The following is a 26,182-nucleotide window of genomic DNA, read 5'->3' on the forward strand; positions in this document are numbered from 1 at the left end:
AGAGAGTCAGAAATTCAATAATCCTAGCTATTCATGTACAAGGAGGCAAACCTTTCTTTTAAATAATCTGGGTCCTTTTAACTATCATACTGTTTTATTCAGTCCTTTTAAAGCTCTTCAGGAATGACAAGCAATGTGCATCTCTTTGTGAAAATACATCTTTTACACAGTAAAAATACATAAGAGGCTGTGTAATTTTCTTAACTGCTACATATTTAAATATATGGAAAGCATTTATAAACCAAGCTTACCTACTATTTATTTCTATAGTGGTAATAACAGTAATCTCAATAGTTTTTAGAACCTTCGTAATTTCAAAGTGTTGGAAGAAAAAGTTTTAATATTAACATTAAGAGGTTTCAAGCTTTAGTTTATTCAGACCAGTTCACCCACTTTGGTCGGTGTGGTTGACCTCACTGATGATGTCTTTTCAGCATGGAAAATGGATAAAGAAATACTGAAAAAGTAGATAAGTTAAATGTAGATGGTTATAATACCACCTGACTGCTATTGTGTGCTTCTCAACCGTGAATTTAGCTTCAAGCAAGGGTTTGCCTATTATTTTACTCTGAACATATATGTGCCATTACTCTTTGATCTGTAGCAACAGTTTATTATGATCAAGGCTACTTACCACGTTTGCCTGAAGGAAGAGATTTACTGTTGGACATAGCAGGTTTCCAAAACAGTGAATGATGTTCTTAGTTTCTGGTTTCTATGAGCTATGTGCAATTCAAGAATACTTTTGTATTAATCCAACATCAATTGCTGCTACTTTTAGAAAAGTGTGTGTAAATAACTCATCATACAGTGTTGTACAGAAACACACATTTATTTGCCTAATAGTACACCAGTTCCTGTCAGTAGGGAGGTAATTGGAAAAAAGAGCTTCATGAATGTAGTGTTCTGTGAGCAGGGTTAGTTTCTCATTTTGTTGGTATCAGTAGTGATTGACAGTCTCTAGTTCTCTAATCTACTAAATATTCTGTACTCCACTTGTAATTCCAGGTTGCAGACTGGGATTAGTTCTGCTGAATTTATTTCGGATGCTGGATGGTGATTATTGTTTATCAAGTGAAGTATGAAGATAGATTTTCTTTTTACTGCATTTTTTTTTTCTGTCTGGGTTTCTAGTAAACTGGTTATGTTTGTCTAGTCATAAATTTTAATGACTAAGGGTTACTGCAAAGGAGGGCACCAAAACGGTAACTCATTTATTTATATTTTTGGGGCCACCCACATAGCAGCCTGGTGGGACCAAGGAATATCTTGCAATTACAAACATAATTGTGTTCATCAGAAAGTGTTTTGAAACACTGAGAGTTTTCCATTTCTGTGGTTCTGAATTCTCCCAGGTGGGGATCTTTAGAGTAAAAAAGTAGAAGATCACACGACGCATATGTGATTTAAAGTGTCTGTAACTGTTCTCAGAATTATGTTAAAATCCTAAATAAGATAAGAGCAAGGCCAGCGAGGGAAGAGTTCACTTCATCTTCCAGACCTTCCAATGCACTGCACAGTCACATAGCACTGAAGACACGGGAGAGGCTCCTGAAGAGTCTTGGTGGCTGAAGGAACCCCATAATTACGAGAGCTTCCACAGGCCCTGGTTCTTGGTGCCTTACCTTTCTTTGGCATAAGTGTGTATTGCAAGGCATGTCTTTCATTTTTCCAGTAGTTCCTGATAGAGCAGTTGTATGAAGTACTGGTGTGCAAAATAATGTGTTAGTCTCAGAGAGAAGTCTTCCTTTTCTATTCCAAATACAGGTAGCGTAAGAGCCTTTGTCTACATTTTATCTGCTAAGATAGAGAGAAAAAAAAAAAAAACGGTGTTTTTCATGTGTGGTTGAGATAATGTTGCATTTGCTAAGGAACCTAAGTGCTGACTAGCGTGGGTATAGTTGCTATTGAAATTGGTGTTCATTTAAGTAAAATTCTCAAGGCTTTCATTTTGAAAATTTCACAAGTTTAAAAAATGTAAAGGTCTAAAAGAGTAAACATCCACAGCTCATTACGTTGTGGCATGGAAGAGTCTGTGTCCCTTACTTCTTCCTGAGGTCACAGCTCAGAACACCGGTTATACTGAGAATTATGAACCCGTATTTCTCGCCATTGAGGTGTGAAGCTGGGCATTCCCAGTCTGAGTCAGCTTGGACTGCTTTCAGCACTGAGGGACAATCCAGGTAGCCAGCCAAGATTTAGTCCTCAGTGGATGCTAGTGACTGACCTCTTTGTAGGCCCTTCAAGATGATTGGCGTGTAAAGCACTTAACTAATATCTGCACTGCAAAACTGCAGTAAAAAATTCTTCATTCCAGTAATAAACCTTTGTCTGACTCTAGGGCAGTTGTATGGCAGCTGATGATGCCAAAAATGTAAAAGATTATTTGCTAACCTACTTTAAAAGGTTTGCGTTGCCTGAATAGGATTTTACGAGGCTTGATAATTACATATAGTCACAGCAGTATTAATAATGATCTCTTGAATTAATCTGGTAGTTCCTCAGAGTTGGTCAGCAGTACAAGGTTTTGTTTTTAGTTTTGATGTATGCCAGTTAATAATTTACTCTTTTAGAATAATAAATACAATCCATTGAACCAACAAGTATTCTTTCAAGTTGAAAATGAATTTACATCTCTGTTTTTTCTCAGACAAATGACCACTCACAGAATATAGTTATTAAAAAAAAAAAAAAGGAAAAAAAAAAAGATCTGAGTTTATACTTGACTCTTTTAGACTCAAGGATAAATGGTGATAGTCAGACTTTCACAATTTGCTCTTAATAGTGAATAATTTGTTATTGTTCCTGGCACCAAACAGGAGATAAAATTAGTGTCCTTTTCTTTTTCTATAATTCTTGAAATTCAGAATTTATCAGTGTTTCCAGACAATATAAAGTCTACCTCCACATACGTGTGTCTGTGTACACATGCAAACAAAAATTTCAAAAGTTTGAGGGAGGCTCCGTGATTACTCTAATCCAGGGTGTCTCCAACAATGATGCAGATTTGCTGCTTTTCATCACAAAACATGAGTTGGGTACCTGACATACCTTCATTAGGCCACCTTTAATTCATTTTTTAATTCTTTAACTCTCATGAGGAATGAGAAAAGCATTTTTCTAAAAAAAAAAAATAAATAAATATCTGTTTATATGTGGACTAGCGAGTTGGCATGAGCTTTCCAACATGAACCGCATTGTTGAGAATCATCTATATTGATGGAGGGAATTACTGTTCAGATTTGTGTCCAGCATCATTCACTGTCTGATAACACTGCAGTTGAAACCACGGTGGCTGTGATTTTAGTGGTTAGAATATTCTAATAATATTTATTGAATTTTAGCATGCAGAATGATAATGTAGGCAGCTTGTCACAATATGAATGTTAGTGGTCCAGATCTCTTTAGAAAGATGTGGTACACATTTCAGTGCATGCAACTCTCTATGCATGTGCAAAAATCATTGCTTAAAAATACGAGCAGCTTAACCCATCCAGTTCTTGTGGCGCAAAGTAAATCTAATAAAAACATTTTATTCTATGTGAGACATAGCTGGTGTGGACAGGAAATCGTTTTCATCATTTTACACAGTGTAACTAAGCCACGTGTTGGGAATAAATATGTGATTTATACAGGCACAATTTCCTATTATGTCCTAATGAGAAACGTTAAATATATTAGTATGACTCAGGGCTTGACACATGCAATAAAGACTATGTATGATGGCAAACAACCAATTATCTCAGTGCATTATTTATTTCTTGAAAGCCTTGACATGGGTAAGGTCACTATACATTTTTAATGGGAATGTGATGCTAGGTTATAAAAAGATAATACAAATAACAATACTTTGTTAGATCTTCCCGCTGTGCAATGTATAATCAGGTGCACTGACTTAAAGAACACTAATGAGGATTTAAAGACACAGCAGGGGCACATTTAACAGTCACACACAATTCTGTCAAATGCATTTACATAGAGCGCTTCTGAAGCAAGCTAGAGTTGAACAGCCGGTAGAGATGTATTTTTTATTGTATAGCTTGGTGTACTGTATGTTTCAGTGGAAATGACAGTAACTAGCATCATTCTGGTGCTTTGCCAGGCACAATTATTTGGCTGTGATACTTACAATATATGAAATCAGCCAGGGATGGTGGTGCTCATGGACTGTACTGTGTCATTTTCAACGATAAAGTAATGGTTGAAGAAAACAAAGGAAGTGGGCCCTGAAGGTATCATTTGAAGTCCATGCTAAGCTCTGTCGACAGTCTCTTTTGCCTCTGCAATGAATCACTGGCAGTGAAATGCTGCAGAAGAATATCATTGATGTGTTTCAGTCAGTGGCCCACCTGGTTTTTAAAGTCTCTTCTTAATAGTGACCTGCATCAGGTGCTACCAGAAGAACATAAACTCCCTCTTCTGAGGACAGGAATCCCATTGTTTAGAGCTGCAAAAAATCTGGGGCACAAAAACATGTGTAGCCAGAGGTTTTATCTGTATTTTTGTTCTTAATACCTCCTGGAAAACAAATTTGTAGAAGAAAAGTCCAATTGTTTTCTAATCCATTGGCAGCTCTTAAGGCATGTGGACTTGTCAGGAGACTGGCTTCTCTTAAGGGGGAAACCCATGACTGAATTCCAGTGCAAAAAGAACAGTGTTGCAGGAGGCGGAAGCAGGGACAGGCTACAAAGGATGAGCACAGAAATACCACACAGGCACATGGCGACAGCATCAGGAAAGCCAAAGCTCAGATGGAGTTCAGCCTTGTAGGGAGTGTCAAAGGCAACAACAAGAGCTTCTACCGCAACATCAGTGGAAAAAAAGCTGGACAAGGAAAATGTGGGTCTGTGGCAAACTGGGGAGGCTGAAAGCAAGCACCATAAGGCTGAGGTACTCCACTGCTTTTTCTGCCTCAGCCGTTACCAGCACGGCCTTCTCACAGGCCTCTGTGCTTAGAGGCAGGGTTCACAGAGCAGAAGCACCCGTTGTGATGAGGGCCAAGCTGGGGATTGCCTGACAGGACTGAACCCAAACCCTTCTCTGCCATGTTTGAAAGGTTATGGAGACAGTGGGAGATCCCTGATGAAGAGAAGAAACCAAGCAGTGCTGTACTCTTCAGAGAAGTCCAAAAGGGTGAACCAAGGACATGGGTCAGTCAGCCTCCCTTTGGTCCACAGAAGAATCATGGAGTCAGTCCCCTGGAAATGTTTCTGGGCATGGTGAAGAAAGAGGTGGTAACTGGAAATAGCATGTATTCACCCACAGTAATGCATGACCCAGATGCTTGCCATCTGTGATACAGAGTGACTGGGGAAATGGGTGAGGGGAGAGAAACCTGAACCATTCATCTCAACTTCTGGAAGGCTTTTAACAGTGGTTTTTACCAGTAGTCTGGTATCCAAGCTATAGGTTAGTACAGCATGAATGGGGGCACCATCAAATGGGCGAAGATGAGTTGAATGCCTGGGCTCAGACTGTTGTAGTCAGTTGGTTGCACCCCACCTGGAGGGACCTGGAGGGTAGTGATGGAGGAAAAGTGTGGTGGGAGAATGAGAGCCAAGGGGCATGCTTTGAAATCACACACAATCACAGAAAGGCCAAGGTTGGAAGAGACCTTGGAAGATCATCCAGCCAAACCCCCCTGCCAAGCAGGATCACCTAGAGCACATTGTGCAGGATGGCATCCAGGCAAGTTTTGAGAACCTTCCAGAGAAGGAGACTCCACAGCCTCTCTGGGCAGCCTGTTCCAGTGCTCTGTCTCTCTCACAGTAAAGAAGTGCCCCCTCATATTCAGCTGGAACCTCCTGTGCTTCAGTTTGTGCCCATTGCCTCTTGTCCTGCTGCTGGGCACAACTGAAAAGAGACTGGCTGCATCCTCTCAACACCCTCCCCTCAGATATTTATACATATTAATGAGGTCTCCCTTCAGCCTTCTCTTTTTCAGGCTAAACAGGCCCAGCTCTCAGCCTGTCCTTGTACAACAGGTGCTCCAGTCCTCTAATCATCTCAGTAGCCCTCTGAACTTGTTCCAGTAGTTCTATGTCCCACTTGTACTCAGGAGCTCAGAACTGGACTCAAGACACAAGACTCCAGGTGAGACCTCACCAGGGATGAGTAGAGGGGCAGCATCGCTTCCCTTGACCTGCTGGCAACACTCTTCTGAATGCAGCCCAGGATACCGTTGGCCTTTTTGGCCACAAGGACCCATTGCTGACTCCTGGTCAGCCTGCTGTCCACCAGGACTCCCAGGTCCCTCTCTGCAGGGCTGCACTCCAGCAGGTTACCCCCAGTCCGTACTGGTGCTTGGGGTTATTCCTCCCTAGGTGCAGGACCCTGCAATTGCCCTTGTTGGAATAAGAAAGGTTCAGACACTGTAAGGAAAAGCTTTTTTTTCCTCTCTGGGGGCTCTTAGTCAGTGGAGTATCTTGTCCAGAGAGGTTGTGCCATCTCCATCCTTGGAGCTTTTTAAAATCCTTATTGGGCATAACCCTGAGCAACTTGGTCAGAACTTCAGGCTGCCCCTGCTTTTAGCATGAGGTTGGACAGGAGACCTCCTCAGGCCCCTTCCCAGATGACTTATATTGGATCTTGTCCAAAAAATAAAAATAAAATAAAATATGGGCTGTAGCATTCTTCACTGAAAGGGTTGTGAAGTATTGGAACAGGCTGCCCAGGGAAGTAGTTGAGTCACCATCCCTGGAGTTTTCAATAAATGTGTAGATGTAGAAATTAGTGACATGGCTTAATGGGGGACTTGGCAGTGCTAGGTTGAAGGTTGGACTAGATGATCATAGAGGCCTTTTCCAACCTGTGATTCTGTGATTCATTGTTCCAAGAATTGTTCCAGGGTTTCACAATGTTTCATACTAACTGATGTGTTAAAAGTTCTGCACTTATCTTTCCTCTTGACACATGTGTTACTTTCTTTTTATAATCTTAAATGTATTTTATATACCTGGTATGATTGGCTGTATGTAACAAATATGGTATCACTGAATTTTAAGGGTGCTGTAGTCAAAGTTCAAAGGATCTGTCATTGTAGAGCTATATATTTGCTATTCTTATATCTCTTTTTCTGATTTTTCTGTCATTTTCATGGCTATACCCATAGTTACTTAAAATGTTCTTTAATCTTATGGCAGTTATTTTGATTATTGGCAGAAATGTTCACGTGCAGTTCACATTTTATCAAATGTGTTTGAGGAATCGCAGCTTCACTTAGAATCTGTGGGAAATGCATGCTGTTGACATTTGAAACCTGTTAATTAGAAATTCTTAACACTTAATTAGAATTGCCTTTAAAGTGGACCCTATTTCCCCCATCATTTATTGCTTGTGGAGTTCAGTGTGACTGTTTCCTATTCTATACAAACATTTTGGTCATCCTGCCTTGGGTAAGAAAATACATCATGTGAGCAATCGGGTATCCATAACAGTGACTATCGAGAAATTGATGTGAGCAGTCCGCTAGTGATACATTATTTCAGACTTTTTTTTTCACATATTTGGTAGATACTTAAAAATTCTCATTCACAAATTGAGGTCCTTTATAACTCATTCACTAACTGAACAAAAGTCAGTTTGCCCTTTTTTTTTTGGAAATACACTAATGAGTGCTATTTGCCAGCTTTGATATTAATATTTTCCCAGAAATTTGTGCTGAAGCCCGTGGGGAATGGGAAGACCTCAAACTGATGTTAAATAGGGCAGAGATCAGGTTGCGACAGGATGTTAAACATTTGCAGTTTGGGAGTTTCATCAGAGCATACACCCTTTCTTTTGAAACATTGGAATAAGCAGTTTGTTTGCTTCACAGCTAGAAGCATCTAAAACAATTGCCGTACTTCCATGCACACGGAATGTACTGTGCAAAAGGGAAGGTTGATAAGCTGATGTTTAACTTCTGGCAAATAGTCTGACTTTTTCCCCTGAACATGCAATCATTCAGCTTAATTTAATTAATACTTTGTTATTTCAGCATATGTATGAATCAAATGGTATTTATACACAGTTTTGCAAATAGGAGCAGCAGAACCAGTCTACACTCTCTCAGTGCTTTTGCTCCAGCAGAATTGCAAAGGCTGTGGTTGCAGCTCTTCCTAACAGTAGGGATGGGGCCACTGAAAGAATAATTTTGGTTTCATCACTTGCTGCCTATCATCTCTATGACTTTGAACCTGAACCATGTCAGACGGTTTCTGAGGTCCTGTGAGAATCAGCTCTGCTGCTTGCAGGTGTGCCCAACAGCATCTGGCATTGGAGGGTGCAGCTGCATGCAAGTGTCCTCTTCGTAAGCCCTGCAGGAAATCTGCTTTCTCTTCTGTCCCTCTACTTGGCAATTCAACAACTGAGCTGGAAACCAGCACCTGACTTCTGGGAAGAAGGGGTTCTCTTAAATCTGTCACGTACTGGTCTTTCTTTAAGAGAAAAAATGGTTTTAAAATTGCCCGTGAAGAAGTAAAATCTGAACTGAAAATAAGGCCTGCTTAACTTAATTTTCTACAGTTTAGTGGTTACATTTTTAACCCAAAGGGGGAAAGCTGACTTCTCTTGATACACTTTTGGTTCTGCTTATATGTTGGAGCTCTCAGATAAATTACAAACACTTTTGTTGTCTATGAGCAATATCAGCTTCTTAAAATTTCTGTGGCCCAGCTGCTAGAAGGGAACTAGGCATAGTTAATGACTACATTATCTTATATTGTTCTTGTTAAGAGGATACAGTTTGTAAAGTTTGTGATTTACAAGAAGTCAACTTTGGGCATTGATAATCAATTTATAACTACATTTTATCCTAGGGGAGGGAACACAGGATGTGGAGGAGCAAGTTTTCTCCCCACATTGAAGGGTTTGGCATGACCCACCAGCTGGTTGTGCTTGAGCAAGGCGTGCAGTATTAGCTGTAGCTTGTTTGCTTCTGAAAACCAGAATGAGAAGGGCAGTGTAACGTAAAGAAGAAGCGCTGATGTCCAGGCCCCCGAAACCTTTTCTGCAGTTGTTTCAGCACCCCCTCTGGGGCTTTGTGGTGGCAGAGCTGAAGGTACAGTCCCTTTGAGGTGACGGTCCCTTTGGCCTTCAGGGAGTGACAGAGCAACTTGGCTTCTTGTCAAAGAGGAATGATGTTTGGTCATTTGGCCTGTCAGACTGGAACTTATACAAAAATTTTGGACAAAACCATGGCTACTGCTACCTGCTAAATATTCCTTTTATTCTCCAGTGTGCAGGGCTCATACTGTAACTCTCTTCATGGAAGCAGGCTTTTGCACATTGGCAGGTGGGTGGAAAAGCATGCCAACATGTTCCCCACAGCTCAAGCAGCTCCTTTTCCTACTGGAGCAAGTAAGGGCAGAATTCGGACTAGAATTCTGCTCACCATGTGTTCCTGGTAAGCTTCTGGGCAGTTCTATTTAATGCTCATTTGCTCACCAGTTACAAAAAAAGCCACAATTTATGCAATTAACAGATATAGGAAGATTTTGTCAGATGGCAGAACTATTCTCTTGACACTCTGTTGATGTCACATACTCCTTCTAGCAACAGGAGAAGTTAATTAAAAGCATGTTGTGACCTGAGACTTATTTTTGATTATACAAACTTTGATTTTAGTCTTCAGTAAATACAAAAGACGTGGGGACATCTTAAATGAAAACTGATGTAATAGAAACTGCTTTTACCAGCTGTTTATGTCTTATGCAATTATTTTTCTCAAGATTAATAATTGAGACAACAGCCCACCTAATAGTAAACCATTAAGGAGCATGTGTTTTACAAGTTGCATCAATATAACATTTACAGGACTATGAAAAATCTACACTCTCCTGACCGATTTTTTTTCCTTTTTGTTTGTTTTTAATTTTAAGCCTCACATTCTTCAAACTATTATCCAAACTCAATGGCAATTGACATAAGAGCGGAAAGCTACTTTGGAAATTGAGAAGTAGTTTTTTAAAACCACTTGACTTGTAACTGTGGTCAAGGACGAGTGGCAATATAGGTCAATTACTATTTTTTTTGGTGAAAAGTCATACGTTTCCACTTGATAGCAACCTTCACTACTTGTCGGTGCTTTAAAAAAAAACACATAGGAAGGTGTGAAAAGTTTATTTTACTGTTACACATCATGAAGTGTTATGAAAATATTTTTTTAGTTTTATTAATTCCTGTGGAAAGATAAATGCAGTGTATGTTTCTCTGAAACATACCATTTTTTCAATATATCTCTCTCTCCTGAAGAGACGTCTCTTTTTCAGCTTTCTCTTCATGGTGTTTTTTAGTGTTTTTTTGTTTGTTTGTTTGTTTTTTGTGTGTGTGTGTGTATGTGTGTATGTTCATGCATGTGCTTGTGTAGGGGACATGTTTTTAATCAAGGCTTTTAAGTGCAAGACTAAAAAAAATCCACAAATATTAAGGAAATAATCTGGTGTTTTAAAAATCTTACCAATTTTTCTGTGAATATTGTATTAGAAGGAGAACAATGAAGTTATTATAGTTGGTAAAAAGTTAAATGTATGGCTCTGATATAATTAATGTTACTTGTAACAGCATCTGAGTGATATATACAGGAATGATCAATAATTGTAGAGTTGGATGAAAGTGGCAGGAAAGCGGAGCTGATGTAAAAGGGTTCTGAGCAGTCTAAGCTGACAGAGTTGCATGCGGAGTCTGAGAAACAGCAGATTGGCTTCTAGTTTCCAATGCACATGACGCTCCTCTGTCACCTGGAAGCTGACCACGTTTCTCTTGTTCTATTTATATTTGCTAAACTAATTTAAACCCAAACAAACCAAAAAGGTTTCAAAAGCGAAACGTGAGAACTTGGTTGTCTTCCTGGTTCTATGACTGAATCTTGTCTGGACTTGAGCTTTTTCCCTGGAGACAGATTTGTAAAAATATATAGCAAATGAAAACACAGCGACATCCTTAGGGACTTGGCTACTTAACTAGTTCTGGAATCCTGCTGTCTGCAAAATTAGTATTTTTTTTTTAGTTTTATTTTTATTAAGGCCCTAGGAACCAGAGTAGGAATTGAAGAAGCTTGTGTTGCATGTGTATGTCTTTGTGCTGGTAACAGCAGGGTGCAGCCACACACGATCTGGTATATCAGATGAGGATCTCAGCAGGACACCCTGAGCTAAAGGCCAGCCACTGCACGTGCTTCTCAGGTGCTGACAGCACTGTTCAGGTGTGGGCTGTACCAGGCATGCCTGGTTCTAATACAAGACCATACTCAGAGGCCATCGTGGAAGATATATTTACTATGGTAGAGCTATGGTGTCTCCATGATCACTGGACGCCATGTAGATGATGTATGTCTATGATATATCTATATATCTATATATAGATATATAGATATATGTAGACTGCATGCATGGAATTTCATGCACTGCATTTGGGTCCACCCTAAGCTCTCTTTAGAGCTAGCAGGCAGAGCAGGAGATGTGTGGACTAGTGAAAAATAGCCTTCCTGTTAGCTGTAGTTAATTATTCTTTATAGTCACATGCTGATCTGATGTCCTAGCATATTTCCAGAAATCCATTGCTGTGCTGTTTAAGATTGTGTTTCAGATAAGACATAAAACGAAGTATGTATATATGTCTATATTGTTCACATGGGCTTCTGCCAACTCTGTTCCGTCCTCACTGAAGGAATTTCATTTTGAATTGGAGTGAACTCAGATCAAACACACCCGTTTCACTTGAAATTAGTGTAAAGTTTAAGGCTTCAGTCTATTTATTTCTTAAGAAATTGTTTCACTTTTCCTTGAAGTGTCAGTAAATGCAAGTGATCCTTCTCTTTTCTGGTAATTTGACTTGAAATTCAAGTTCAGAGTAAAATTCAGAACTACCAGAGTCTCTGCTTTCATTATGAACAATTCACACAGCTATAGACATAATTACATATGATGAAGATCCTATGGCAAGACATGGGCTGTTAACCCCGATTCCCTGGCAGAATTCCCAGTTGAGTGATTACCTTCTAGCTACATAAATTTACTTTTATTTTCTATTGGATAGTTGTTTCCTTCACTTATTGGAATGAACTGCTGTTATACACACTGTGGCGATGTTAACTGGTATGCTTTACTCTAGAGATAACTTCATTTCAGTGACTAACAAATCTCATTGTTTGGCGTATAAAGGACTTCTTTGGAAATGAAGGTCTTCAGTAAGCGTAGGAGATTGAGGTAGAAGGCAGTTTCATGGTTCTTTCCTGTGAAAATTTGAGAACACATTCTCCTTGGCTTCCCCTCCCTCTGGAGACGGTAGTGGTATTTGAGAAGAGATGGCAATCTTTTCTTCTAGTCTCCCTTGAATCAATGAGAAAAGGCATTTCAAACTTTCAAAACCGTATCTGGTTATATCCTTAACAGGATGCAACATATCTTCAAAAGCTTTGCCTTAAATGAATCGCTTCAGATATTTTGCCCTGAGGTGTTACACTGTCTGTTGCTTTGTTAATGGATAACTTCAGTATAGTAATGTAAGTAATGGGAATAGCATGAATTCAGATATTCATCGTCAGAAGAATCAACAGAGTAATCTTATTGCCTGGGCAAGTAAGTAACATGGGCTATAGTTCAGTATTAGTTATTAGGTCAGATGTATTTAAGTTAGCTGTATACAAATAAATAAATAAATAAATAAATAGAGAGGTCCTGCAAAAATAACCAAAAATTTTGGAAGCACAAATGAGAATATAATGGTGAATTTGGAAATTACTGTGCATGCAGAAAACTTGTGTAAAAATGACTGGAAGATGAGGCAAGGCAAATTGTAAGTCATAGCTTTGAGGCAGAAAAGCTGCTTAGGGGCTGTCCTCAGCTCTTAGCTTTTCAAAAGTATTCCCCTTAAACCTGAAACTTTTTAATTGTAAGTTTAATTTGACTCTGTTCTTCCTGCAACTGATACTGCATTTCTCAAAACTGAAAGTGACAGCGATTGACTCATGCTAGATGTTCATTAGTTTATTAGTCACATTGAGTAATTATGGAAATGGTGCTGGGGTCAAGACAAGGAGTAAAATTCAGGAGGTTACAGAGATTTCTAAAAGTGTGACATCACGTAAAAAAATCTGTCCAAATAATGGTATGTTCAGTGGTTCACAAAAGGTGGGGTCCTGCAAGAGAGGAAAGGCAGGCTGTGAGAGACCAGTATGAGCCATTGGTCAGTGCCAAGTAATCTGAAGGTACATAAACTTGCAAAGCAGTGTTGTTAATGTGTATTGCTGCAGTGTCTGCACGTGGCAAGGTCTTGGCAGCAGGGACTCCTCTGTGAGGAGGGGCTGGGGCTGCCCTGTGCCGGACACAGCCAGCTCCAGCCAGCTCCAATGGCCCCACCACAGGGCATGGCTGGGCTCAGCAGCCAAAATGGCAGCACCTCGGGGAAATTGTAGATAAGAAATGGCAATGGTTCTATAGAATTGAATGGAACCATTTCTATAGAATTTCTATACAATTTCTCTACAATTTCTATAGAATTGAATGGAACCATTTCAATAAGAAATGGTTCTGCACAGGCAGAACACCGTGGTTAGAGAGGAGGTGTGCAAGGTGCTGGCGTAAAGACTCCCCTGCTGCCCGCCGAGGAGACCTCGGTGGAGCAGGTCCTGCTGCCTGTGGAGAGGACCACAGTGGAAGAGACGTTCACACCAATGCCTGTGGAGGACCTGAAGGAACTGTAGGCTGTGGAGAGCCCACACAGGAGCTGATTTTCCTGCAAGACTGAATTGTGAGGGGAAGGACCCTTATGGAGCAGGGAAAAGCACAAGGAGGAAGGAGCAACCAGGAGGAACTGCTGTGGGCTTACCACAGCCTCCATGTTCCCTGTCCCCCTGTGTCACTTGGGGACAGTGCACAGAGGAGTCTGAAGGGAAGGACTGAAGCTGAGCCTAGGAAGAAAGGAGGAGTGGGGAGAAGGTGTTTTACTTTTTGTTTCTCACCATCCAACTCTATTTTAATTGTGGACAAATTAAGTTAATTCTCCCCAAGTCAGATCTGTATTGCTTGTGACAGTGATTGGTAAGGGATCTCTTTGTCTTTTTCTTGACCCATGAGTGTTTTCATTTTATTTTCTCTCCTGACCTTTTGAGGAGGAGGAGTGAGAGTGTGGCTGGGTGGGTGTCTGACAGCCAGCCAGGGTCAACCCACCCCTCATGAAGCGTTGACTTGTCAGCTGAACATTTGGGGTTTCACAGAAAAGTTTACAACCATTGAGGGCTTTGTCTTGTGTGTGTGTGCAGCACTTCAGCATAACTAAGTCAGTCCATTATCTTCATTAATGACAGCAGTAACTAGCATCATGCACCCTTGCTTCTGTGTATATTCGTTGTGTTCATGAGATGAAACGAGAAGGAGCTGGTCTTGCATGGGAACATAAATAAATGACTGTCACTGCGTGCAGGGGTTGTGGGGTCTGGGTTCTGAGTGCTCTGAATCTTGAGCTTGCTGCTGTCTTCCTGCAGGAGCGTGGGGTTGTACCCATCAGTCTGGCCAAGCATGCTCTGGGAGAGCATCACTTCATTTCTCGTGCATCTGTACTGGGCAGCTGGATTTCAAACTAGTGGAGACTGGGGTGTGTGGGTGGGATCAGATTTTGTCATCTTGTGCTTAGAACAAATTACAGAGTGAATTTAGAGGCATCTTTGGTTGCCTTTCAGGGCAGGAGGTTGGTTCTGGCACCAACTCCCCCTGTTGCTGTTAAAAGCTTGCAGCGTGATTCTTGAAGGCATGGCTTGGCCAAATTAGAAACTTGGCTTCAAAACTACAGCCTTCTCCCAAATGGAGCCAAATTTCGTAATGGTGTCACATTCATAATTAAATGGATAAACACTACAGGATGCTGGGGGGAGGGAGGGAGGAGGGGGTTGAACCAGGATGAGAGTTTTTGTTTTGTTTTGTCTTCCCCTTAAGTAGCTGATGATAATTTGATTAAAACTTGCAACAGACAGTTGTCCTCATAAAGAAAACATCAATTTATAGTTGGAGTGATGCTGTGCTAAAAATGTAGGTCTTTTGGAAGGGTGGAAAAATCTTGTTATTAGACTGATTGCTACAGCTTCTCAGAAGAAAATCTTGTAAACCTTAAAGCTTATTTGTTTTGTGTGACAACTACTGCAGTAGCAGTTGCACATATGGACCTGGGCATGGTTAGTGTTCTGTGTTAATTTTTCAAAGCAGCGAATGCCTAAACGTGATCAGTGAAAGACTGAAATGGATAGCAGCGAGAAACAGAGGTTTCTCTCTTTTAGGATCAGTTGGTTTATTGATCCAAGAGAACAGATGTTTTCATAAGGTCATGCAGAGCTTGGCTTGATAAGGGCCTAGTTTAGGACATCTGCTGTGTGCTTTGCCTAAGTGGGTGTCCGGAGTCCACTGGGTGGGTTAGGTTGGGAGGAGGGAGGATGGACATCAAAGGGCTGACATACAAATTCACATCACCCTTACCTGTGGGGTGCTGGGGGGCTGCAATTCAGCTGCCACAGTGGGTGAAGGGGGTTTAGTGAGGCGGGAGGGGACTCTGGCCTGAAAAATGTGTTGGCTTAGTACATCATAGCGGCAATCTCGGCTGGTGGGTCTCCTGAGTGTAATAAATTAGCATGGGGCACTAGAGCAGCCTGGCCTCACTCAGGTGTGAATGCTCCATCTGGCCCAGCTGACCGGAGAGGCTCCAGAGGGAGCTTCACATGCTCCCCCACCCCTGTGGGGATGAGGCAAGCCCGTTTTCCTTAGATGATTGCCCACCGTATGCAAACCTCGGCAATTACGTTCTATTTGCTGAATGGCTTTGAACATACTGTAGGGCAAACGCTGGTTACAGCAGGAGAGCGTAGTTCTGAGAGATCAGCTCTCTGAGTGAATATTGGGCTAAACATTTTGTCTGTATGTGCAACACGGGTTAGATCCACTCAGCAGTTACCAGGCGGTAGACCCCCCCAGGATGTGTCACAGGATGTCCTTTCAGTTATAAACGCAGAAGGATCAAATAATTTGGAAAGAATCTACTCCAGCGATTATTGCTGCTCAGAATTATAAATGACCCAAAAGCCAGAAATATTCACTGAATTCATCCTTCAGACCAATGCTCAAAAGGCAGAGTGTTGCTCTTAAGAAATATGATTTTTGACAACAAAAGGGGAAGCAAGTGCTCTGAAAATTTAGTTAAATGTAAATGTGTTAAATGGTACATGAACTAGTCAGGTTTTCATGATTTATCAGTTTTAAACTTCAAAGGCTCTGGTTAGCTTGCATTTTTAAAACTAATGAGTTTATCACAGCCAGTGGGAAAAATGGTTCAAGTATATCAGCTGTAAATTGGTACAAAGCACTAAAAGGGACATTAGCCTCTAATCAGATTCTAACAGTTCATTAAACCTGCCTTTCCTCAATTGCGCTTTGTCTGCCCCCCTCCTTCTGCTTGTGCCTCCTGAGGAAGGCAGCCACGTCCCTTTTTTCATTCGGGTAAGACCTCCTCGGGGACGTGAAGCAATATCAGCTCATCCTTCTTTGTCTACAAGCTAAACAGCCTAGGGGATGCTTTATTATGGTATATTCCTGATCTTGCTGTAAAACTCAACTGTACTGCTTATAAATCACGAAAGGAGGGGGACTTCTCTGCTTGCAGAGCAGGCGCTGAGAGCCTGGAATGCCAGGCTGGCTCCTGCTGTAGCTCCACCCAAAACCACATCCAAACCACTGAGGCTCAGTGACGCCCTAGGACATGAGATCCCTTTCTGATAAGTAAACAACGCACCGCCCTTGCTGGGAAGAGGGATGTAAAGCCTGGAACCATTTCAGCAAGCTGTTTGTGGCATCCTGCTCCCTCCTTCCCTTTCCCCACCCCACGCCTCAAAGACTGAATAATGATCAAGGTGTACAAAATAAGTTGCTGTAAAGATGCAAGAAGAGTTTTTATTATTATTATTATTGTTTTCTTCCTGTTATGTGAAGCTTAAAGTAGATATACAGTGGAAGCATAGCATGAGCTTGGAACATCGCAATAGCTCGAATTGTCTTATTCTACATGAGTTCAAACATGGAGATGTTAAGCTGAAAATTACTTGTTTGGTCAGTAATTTTGTAGTGTAAGTGTTTTGAGTTTTTCTATAAACTTTATAATTTTATTTATTCAGTTATTTATTTTACAAATATGAGAAAAAAAATATGCTGTTTTCCTTTCTGTTGCACTGCTCTCTGCTTTACTACCAAGTTCGTGTCCTCCCCATATTACCAAACTGTAGCCACAGCTCTGCGTGCTGTAACACATGGGTTCAAAGTGAAGGTGATGGGAATTTTAAACAGGTCATTTGCTCTGCCTTTGGCACTGTGTTGGAGCATGCGCGTGTATTGGCTTCCCTGCTCTTTAGTGTAAGTTATTTAAATTACAACAAAGTAAAGGAGTATAAAGAAGTAAACGGTTGCTGCAATACTTAACTCCCTCAACAGCCTGGGAAGACCCTGGGATGTAGTGCATTAATTGGAAAAAAAAAATAATTTAAGTTTTAAAAGTGTATTTTGGAAGCTTTTAGGAAGTATTAGGGCATACCATTTTTCCTTGAAGTTCCCCCAAAGCAGCCGTGATAATAAACAGGGCAATGAACACAGGAATTCCTTCTGAATAACGGCACCACGCAGTACTGAACAGATCTGCTGCCAGTGAAAGACACGGAGAGGGTTTTTTCCATTACAGTGCATTTGTTGAGGACTGAGGTAACGGTTAGCACAGAGGTGAGTTCCCAGTATCAAGTGCCATCTTCCAGACAGGGTCACAGATAAGTAAGTGGTGCGAATGAGTCACTTATAAGCTATATGTGCTAGAGTTTCACTATTTGAAAAACATCTTTGACGTTTTCACATTTCTGTGCAACTGACCAAAGTGTTTTGATTCATAAGGTCATATTCTCGCTAGAGTGATAAAATGTCTTTATTCTCACCGTGTTGTTCAGACCAGATGGCAGCTGAAGGGGGGGCTAGCTTTCAAACACCATCCTTGAGCCTTGACTACATTAGAAGATTAACTCAGGTCAGGGTAGTATTTGAACTAAAAGCACCAGAGATTGTTTTGCATATTTCATAAAACAGGCAGGCAACAGTGGGACGAGGCATTTGTAATAAGGATGTTGATTCAGAGGAGTACAGTTTTGCAAATCTCACTTCAAACTGAAACTCTCAGCCTGTGTTGTCCATTACTGATAGGATGGTTTTTACACTTATTTTTTCTAATTTCTTTTGTATGAGGAGTGAGCGCATGGATATTCTCATTGAGAAATGCAGTTAACTGTAAAAGATAATGATATGAAATCTGAGAATGTGTTGAAGATGTGTGTTAATTTATAGTGTGTGAATGTACAGGTCTTCAATATAATTTATTTGAATTCAAGTGTGTGCTTTCTGTAGGTGATATAAAGTACAAATGTGCGATTCAAATCAAATACACCTAAGTATACTGCCAAAAATCTGAAGCTCTTTGGCATCACTGCTCTCTTTTCCAATCCTAAAGCAAGGAATGTATATACATGTGCATGTGTGTGATTCACTGCAAATTAAAAAATAGTAATTGAATATAATTTTCCATTTCTGTTTACAAAGACTTAGCTCTATTTTAAGGATAACTGAAAATATAATTTATTATTTTAAACGAAATAGCAACTTGATAGGTACTTTTTGAAATTATTATTTCGTGTTTGTTAACTTTAGTTAGGAAAAAACTTTCTTTACTTCTGCAGTATTATAGAATTAAAACAGTGAATTTAATCGAGTGTCTTTCATCTTTTTTTGATTAACCTTGTCCTTTTTTTGCCTTAGGACATCAGCGCCTTTGAAAACAGAATGTTAATGCTTGATGGGATGCCGGCAGTCAGAGTTAAAACAGAGCTGCTGGAATCTGAGCAAGGGGTAAGCAGAGGTTTCTATGTGGCTTCACTCTTCAGCACACTGGTGACCCTTGCCAAGCTACTCTGTGGTTAGCTGTCTCTCCTGTTGTATTGCTGTTTTCTGTTACCACTTTGGAGCTCATTTTCTTGGGAAATGTGTCAGGCAGCTGGGAAATAAACACTCTGTGGAAGACATACTGAAATTATCTGGGTTAGAGATGCTTTCTGTGGTGTAATTTTATGGTTACAAAAAATGGAGCAGTTTAAAAAATGGGGAAGAATAATGGATTATGGCAAAGAAGCCAAATTCATACGTCCAAGAAGGTCCATACATATTTATGCTATTCTGCTTTCTTGGGCTATTTGCTTTACCGTGGTTGTTTTGTCCTTTATATGCTTATCTTATTCCATTTTCTGTTTGAGCAAAATTGCTCTTTTGGGTGGAATGTACTTGTTTATCATTCTGATAAGAGGGCTAGAAGCTTCAGATGGTTACAGTTAGTGTCACAGAGTCTGCTGAATACGAAACAGACACTATGAATATGATTTTGGATTTTTGCAGAGCAACTGTTCGGTGTTAGATGTGGTGTTAGATGTTAATTCTAGTGGCAGATTAAAGGAAAACGGATGACTAAGTTTTTGGACTTGTTCAGGGTATTTTCTTACATGTGTGGTAGTAATTGTACCAGGGATTGCAGCTTACTATGGCAGGATCTGTTTTTAATAGAGATGTTTATAGAGGCTAATAAAATGAGGTTTTGTGCTATCATGGATAGATTTCCTTATTTCCTTCTGTCCACCTTACACTGTCCTGAAGAATTCAAGCCACCATACTGCTCTGAAGAAAGATGCCTCCAACAAGTTATTGCCATGTTATTGCCATGTAGGGTTGGGCTTTTCCCTCCTTCTGCTAGTTAGCTTTTTTCTTTCCTGCTATTTTCTCAAATATTTAATTGAGAATTTAAATGATATGGAAGAAAGGGAATTAACTTTCAGGATGACTTAATTTGAAAGACTTGCAAGGAGAGATCGGTTATTCAGAATGTTCTTGAGGCTTATTTTGAGTAAAAAAGCTTGACATTTAATGGTGTTCTTCCTCATCTCTCAGCCTTCTTCAAGAGTCAGTACCATCAGAAAATATACCAGTACCAGCATAGTTTGAGGGAACATTGAAATTCAATTATTGTATGAGACACAGTGATGAAAAGACAGATCCATTAGAGATAATTTTTAATACCTTCTGGATGCTTTGCATTGTGTCTTTGTATGTAACACAAACCTTTCTTTATATTGTTCAGAAGGCAAATGCTATATTGGTTTTTATCTTTAATTTACAATAAGTTCTATGCATGAAACATTGCTGGATCCTTCAGGAAGAGTACTTAGTGTGATTTGATTCTGGAACACCTATTTGGTATCCTAGAAACTTTAAGGAAATGAACAATTTATATAGTTTTTTTTTTTTTTTAATTTCCTTAGGTTTTATTTTTTTAATAAAATTTTACAGACTTCTTTGTAAGCAGAAAATGATGTCATCTCTTTCCCAGTGACTGCGACTTTGGACAAAGAGCTCAGTTTAATTTGGGATTTTATGTGCTTTGGTACTAATTAAGTAGTGTCTGGTCAGGAGTCTCCAGCACCTTTATGGCTCTTCATTAGGGAACAATCAATAAATACAAAATGAATTATCCAGTATGCTACCAGAGGAGCTGGCCATTAGGATGGCAATTTTCCAGAAAACAGCTTAAACTCTAAAGAGAAAGGTGGTTGAAACAGATGTTTAGCATGTGCTTCAGAGACTGTTTTGAATATGTAGATGTTGGTAGACATAACAGGACAAGTGTTTGAAGGCAGTGATTATCAAAGACGTGCCGTGAAGCTATTTGCAAGATGAATATCATAACTGGGAAGAATGGGATGAGAACTACCGTGTGATCCAAGTAGTCTGAATTCGAAATCTCTCTCCTTCTTCACGCTGTTACAGTGCCCAAAGACCCTACGGTTGCACCTCCATTGTGTTGTACTGGTGTGCAGGGAGATGGGATTTCAACTTTGAAAACATCGCAGACTAAGATAGCATATTTGAGTCTTAATGGTAGCAGCTAGAGCTGCTTCATTGAGGATGCTGTACATCAGGCAAAACTAGCCAAACTTCTCTAAACCTGTCTAGGAAGATTTTTTATCTGTTTATTTATTTATTTTAATTATTTTTTTTTCTGTTGCTGCATGGTATCTGGTACTGGTTATAGGTCTGTGGCGAGGGCAAAAGTGAGACATAGTTTAGGAGTTATGAAATGAAAGTTGCATTTGTGGCTAGGGGATCCCAAAGGCTGCATTAGTCATGGATGAGTAAAACCAGAAAACGCACCAGAGCATCACCGGCCCTCAATCAGGGCTGATGGGTGCTGAGCCATCAGACCAGACCGTGCTGATTTGCCTCTGTAACAGAGCTTTGGAGGAACTGGAATAGTATCACCTGATCTTTTAGCTGATAAAAGCTACTGCACCATTGGAATTGTCTTCTGTTTAAATCTGAGCCCATCTTTCAAATAAATAGCTTCTTGATTTTAAAAATGATAGCAATGAAGAAATCATTACCGCTGTGCTATTAGTTACCTGTTCCTGGTGTTAAAGCATGCACCTAATTTTTATTTGTAGCTTATCTAGCATCAGTTCCCAGTCCTTTCCAGCAGCAGTAGGCCCAAGGGAAAAATTCGCTCGTGCTGCCATGTGACAATCTTGCTTAGCCCTTTTGGGGCCAGTCCGTCTGAGATGTGGTGAAGTGAGTTGGTTTCAGGAGGTTGGTGTTGTGGGAGCTGCCTCCATCATTGCCACATGTGATGGCTGAGCAGTCTGGTCTTGGTGGGTCCTCTGTGATGGGTGCTTACAAGGCAATTACCGCAGAGCTTTATCAAAATTAAATCAATAGTGGGTTTTCGAGGACACATGCCTTCTTGTTAGGGATACCGAAAACTTCCTTGCAGGGCATATGAATGTGTCAGCCAGAAAAGGTGTTTTACAATTAGTTGTGCCTTGATTAGCTGTCGCTTCTGCTTCTTGACCTCCAAGGTGGGATTCAGAGAAAGAACCGTGCTGTAGGAAAGTGGATGTTGCTTGGCCATGTGTGCAGTGCTGTTTGGGACATCCAGCCAGTCCTCTGCTTTCCTGGCTCTTGAAATGTTTGCCTGGTGAGAGAGCAATTGGTAGAGGAGAGTTTAATTGCATATTGGGCAGTTGTTGTGCGGAGGCAAGTGTGTGCATTGGGTATGACGGCAGGCTGGCACTGCCTCAAGTCCTGCTTGGGTGCCAGCCTGCCCTGTTGCCGTCATGGTCCTGTGGTGTCCTGTCAGGTACGTGACGCAGGTGAAACGAAGGTACGGAGGTTTTCTCAGGAGTCACTTGGTGCCAGTGCCAAATTGCTGGCAGAGAGCAGGAGCCAGAAGGTACCCCTGTGACTCTGGGTACGTCTCCAAGACCACAAGGAGAGTAAGCTAAATGCCTACATCCTTGCTTCGAGTGAGAATTGTTGTAATGATGTTACTGTAAAATGCTGGCTAGGCTGATTACTTCAGCAGATGACATGACCGTAGCATTTGAGTCTGCACTCCAAGGTTTCAATTTATTTAGTAATTTGATCAGTGCAATGATTAAACAGTATGTGCTTAACCTGGGACTTTATTACAAGCTTTTTTTGAAATCCACATGTCTTTATTGTTTGTGAGCTAGTAACCCACCAGCCTATTGACTGGAGCAATAAAAAATACTGTTTTGCAGCAACCTAGATAAAGTGAACAGTACTCACTGCAGGAACATGACAAGTGAGGAATAAAAAGCTGAAAAAGAAGTAACAATCCATTTCCTCTTACCCCTACTCCTCCAACACAGAAACACAATAGGAGGGAAAAAAAAAAAAGAAAAAAAAAAAAGATTCCTTATATAAATGGAACCAGCTTTAACTTCCTGTTTGTGGTGTATGGCTGTGGTAAAATAGGCACCATCTGGCCATGTGCACTTCCATTAGAAATTCTTCTTCAGGTGCTGCTCCGGGTAACCTGGTGTTTTCCCTTGACTACACTTGGTGGTGGTAGTAGAGATCCCCTACGATGCAGGTGGGAACCAGAACAGAGCAAACCGCTGAGCTGAGACTTAAGCGTTTTTTGATTTGTTTGGATACCAAGACAGGCCGTCAGTCATTTTTGTGTTGGAGTCCTTGCTCTATTTGCAGGCTAGGTTAAGCGAATTGTAAAGTTCTTCTCTACCATCTGTACACTGACCTCCAACATCTCTGACTGTCTTCCTAGGAGACTTTTTGTTTTACTTTGTTTCATGATAGGTCTATTTCTTGCACTGTGTTTGGGTGCAAAACCAAACCTGGGCTGACAAAACCAAATCTGGGCTGACATCTCTGAAAGGTGTTTTTTAAAGTATTTTTAAATAGCATCTGTCTTTTTACTACAGAAATGTTACATATCTAGAGCAGCAAATTAGGACTTAAAATGCAATACAGCAAAAGAATTAGAGAAGAAAGTGTAGTCCAGTTGAAATTTCAGGGTATTCTTTGAAGAACAAAGCTTGGTAAGCAGCTCCCACAGCAGAATAGGCCGGTTTCTAGTTGAGGCTGAAAGGAAATGGGGAGCTGATGCCTGTATTTCAGCTGTGCCTGAAGCACCACTTCCTTCGAGCCCGTGGCTAGAGAGGGGTAAGCACGACTCAGGAGCTACAGTCTGTGTAAATGCACTGAGGATGAACTTTCACCAACCCGGTTTTAAAAGACACTAAATTCAAGCTAGGTGATTGTGAGTGAATGAGATTTAGGCAACTTCATAAGGAAGACATGCTTTATGAGGTATAGGTTACTGGACAAATTTGGAACAAAGAAGTATTTACATGGGAAATCAATTTTCTCTTTGCTTTGGAAAAAGTTAAAACACTTTTGCTTTGTTTTATTGTCACCAATTTAGAATAGTTTAATGATCTTTAGAAGGCCATCAGCATTAGCAAGAACAGATGCTTATTTTTCCAGTGAACTACCGTCCTTAATTTTGCACAGGAGATTTAATGCAGACTATTGTTTGAGGCTTCAAGAAGATACAGTGCTGCTTTAATGACTTTATCACAGATTAAAAAAAGACATTACATAAAAGATACCTCATTGCCCTTTAACAAGGCTTCGTTATTACCTCCCCTACTGTGGAACGGGAGCTGGCATTGCTAATAAATTGGTAGAATTACTTTAGAAATGCGAATTTGCTTATCATTTAATATACTCCAATGACCTACAACTTTAGATCTTCTTATTTGCAGTAAATTTTTTGCATGTCAATAACTGGCTTCAGACAAGGGCGTGAAGAAGGTGGTCCCTCCCTGTACAGGTGAAGGTGGAGTGCTTCAGCAGGAAGTAAATACTCATTCTTTAGCTGTGCCAAAAACTATTTTGGAAAGTAATGCTCCTCATTGCAAAAATGTATAGAGGCTGCATTAGTTTAAATGACAATACAGACTGGCCAGTGAATTTATCAACTGATGGCCACTATAAAAATGTTGGGATGAATATTGTTGGCTGGCTTCAGTGTGAAGTCTGAAAGTTTTGATGGTCATTGCTGCTGATGTGGCTCTTTTTTTTTTTTTTTTTTTAAACTGGTAATTGTGTCTGACTTACTCAAACATGAAGTTACATTTTCTTAAGTATTTGTGGAGTCAGAACGTAGGCCTTTGTTAAAAGCAGATATGTTTGTAGGATAAGTCTCACAATCAATCCTCAAATACGGAGAATAATGCACTTCTTATTTTCATGAGCCTTTTTGTTTCCAGATGTTAGATTTCATCCATTCCTGTGACTGCATTTTCTCCTCTCAGATCACTGTTTGAAGATTATATGTCTCATTGCGAATTCATCCCCTAATTCTGCTTGATCTGTCTCCATTCCCATGCCTTATCATGTCCGAATTATGAAAAGAATGACTAAAACGACAAAAACCTTTAACAAGCCAATATTGTTCTGTGTCGTTTGTCTCTAGCTAAATTATCTTGTCATCTCGTGTCTGAAGAATGCCATGCATGCTTACTTTGTATACAGAAATGTATTCTACCTCAGCCTGGGCAGTAGTGACAGAAATCTCTTTTATTTTCAAAGATATCCAAAAATAACTATTGAAATTCAGTCAAGAAGAGTGTCAATAGCAAAGCTTGCTCCTTGACTTTGTAGGGAACTGTGTTTTATTGATTGTTTGGCTTACATACATTCTTTGTGTTATTAGAAGAAAACATGCTAGTATTTCCTGGTGCAATTCATGAATTCCTGATTTATCCATGTAATTTTTTTTCTTTTTGAAATGATACTTCATGTTCAGCACCACTGATTTGGGGAAACAATCAGCATATGGACAGCACACATATATCAGTCCCTTCTGCAAATAAACTAGTCCATCTTACTTTCTGTTGTTTTTCTTCATCTTACAATAGACAGTAATCGAGGAGTGTTATTGAGGTGTTAGATATACAGCTGATACGATTCATTAGTTGTTCTACCGAGCCATAAATATGACATTCTTTAGGAAGAGATCAAGATTTAATCCCAGAGAGAAGTAAGGACTGGAACAGGGCATGATGCAGCACTGTGTGAGATGTACCTAAAGTGGATCCTGGCAAGGAAGTACAACTGTGTCTTCCATCACTGCTGTGCTTGGGGAATATGATCGCAACTCAGAATCACAATAATAGAATACCCTGAGTTGGAAGGGACCCACAAGGATCATCGAGTCCAACTCCTGGTTCCACACAGGACCACCCAAAAATCAGACCATATGTCTGAAGGCGTTGTCCAAATGCTTCTTGAACTCAGACAGGCTCGGTGCTGTAACCACTGCCCTGGGGAGCCCGTCCCAGTGCCCAACCTCCCTCTGGGTGCAGAACCTTTCCCTAACCCCCAGCCTGACCCTCCCCTGTCCCAGCTCCATGCCGTTCCCTCGGGTCCTGTCGCTGTCCCCAGAGAGCAGAGCTCAGCGCCTGCCCCTCCGCTCCCCTCGTGAGGGAGCTGCAGGCCGCCATGAGGCCTCCCCTCAGCCTGCTCTGTGTGGGCTGAACAAACCAAGGGACCTCAGCTGCTCCTCACACGTCTTGCCCTCTAGGTGCTTCACCATCTTTGTAGTCCTCCTTTGGGCACTCTTTGATAGTTTTATGTTTTTTAAAACTGGTGCCCAACTCTGCACACAGTGCTCAAGGTGAGGCTGCACAAGCGCAAGAGCAGGACAATCTCCTCCCTCAACCAGCTAGCAGTGCTGTGCTTGATGCACACCAGGATGTGGTTGGCCCTTC

At 40.7% G+C, this 26,182-nt stretch overlaps 1 protein-coding gene across 8 annotated transcripts in view; it reads left to right on the forward strand.

Annotated features, from left to right (window-relative positions):
- The window catches only part of KLF12 (Kruppel like factor 12), a 240,533-nt gene that overhangs the window by 77,180 nt on the left and 137,171 nt on the right, over nucleotides 1-26,182 (forward strand). For 7 of the 8 annotated variants that reach the window (XM_035320664.1, XM_035320712.1, XM_035320655.1 and 4 more), the window contains exon 3: nucleotides 18,801-18,890. The exons of the other annotated variant lie outside the window; for it this stretch is intronic. In XM_035320664.1, the coding sequence (XP_035176555.1) occupies nucleotides 18,801-18,890 (90 nt within the window). The remainder of the gene's footprint in view (nucleotides 1-18,800; nucleotides 18,891-26,182) is intronic. 8 annotated transcript variants of the gene reach the window in all.

This window comes from Oxyura jamaicensis, chromosome 1 (assembly GCF_011077185.1).
Source record: "Oxyura jamaicensis isolate SHBP4307 breed ruddy duck chromosome 1, BPBGC_Ojam_1.0, whole genome shotgun sequence".
Lineage (NCBI taxonomy): Eukaryota > Metazoa > Chordata > Aves > Anseriformes > Anatidae > Oxyura > Oxyura jamaicensis.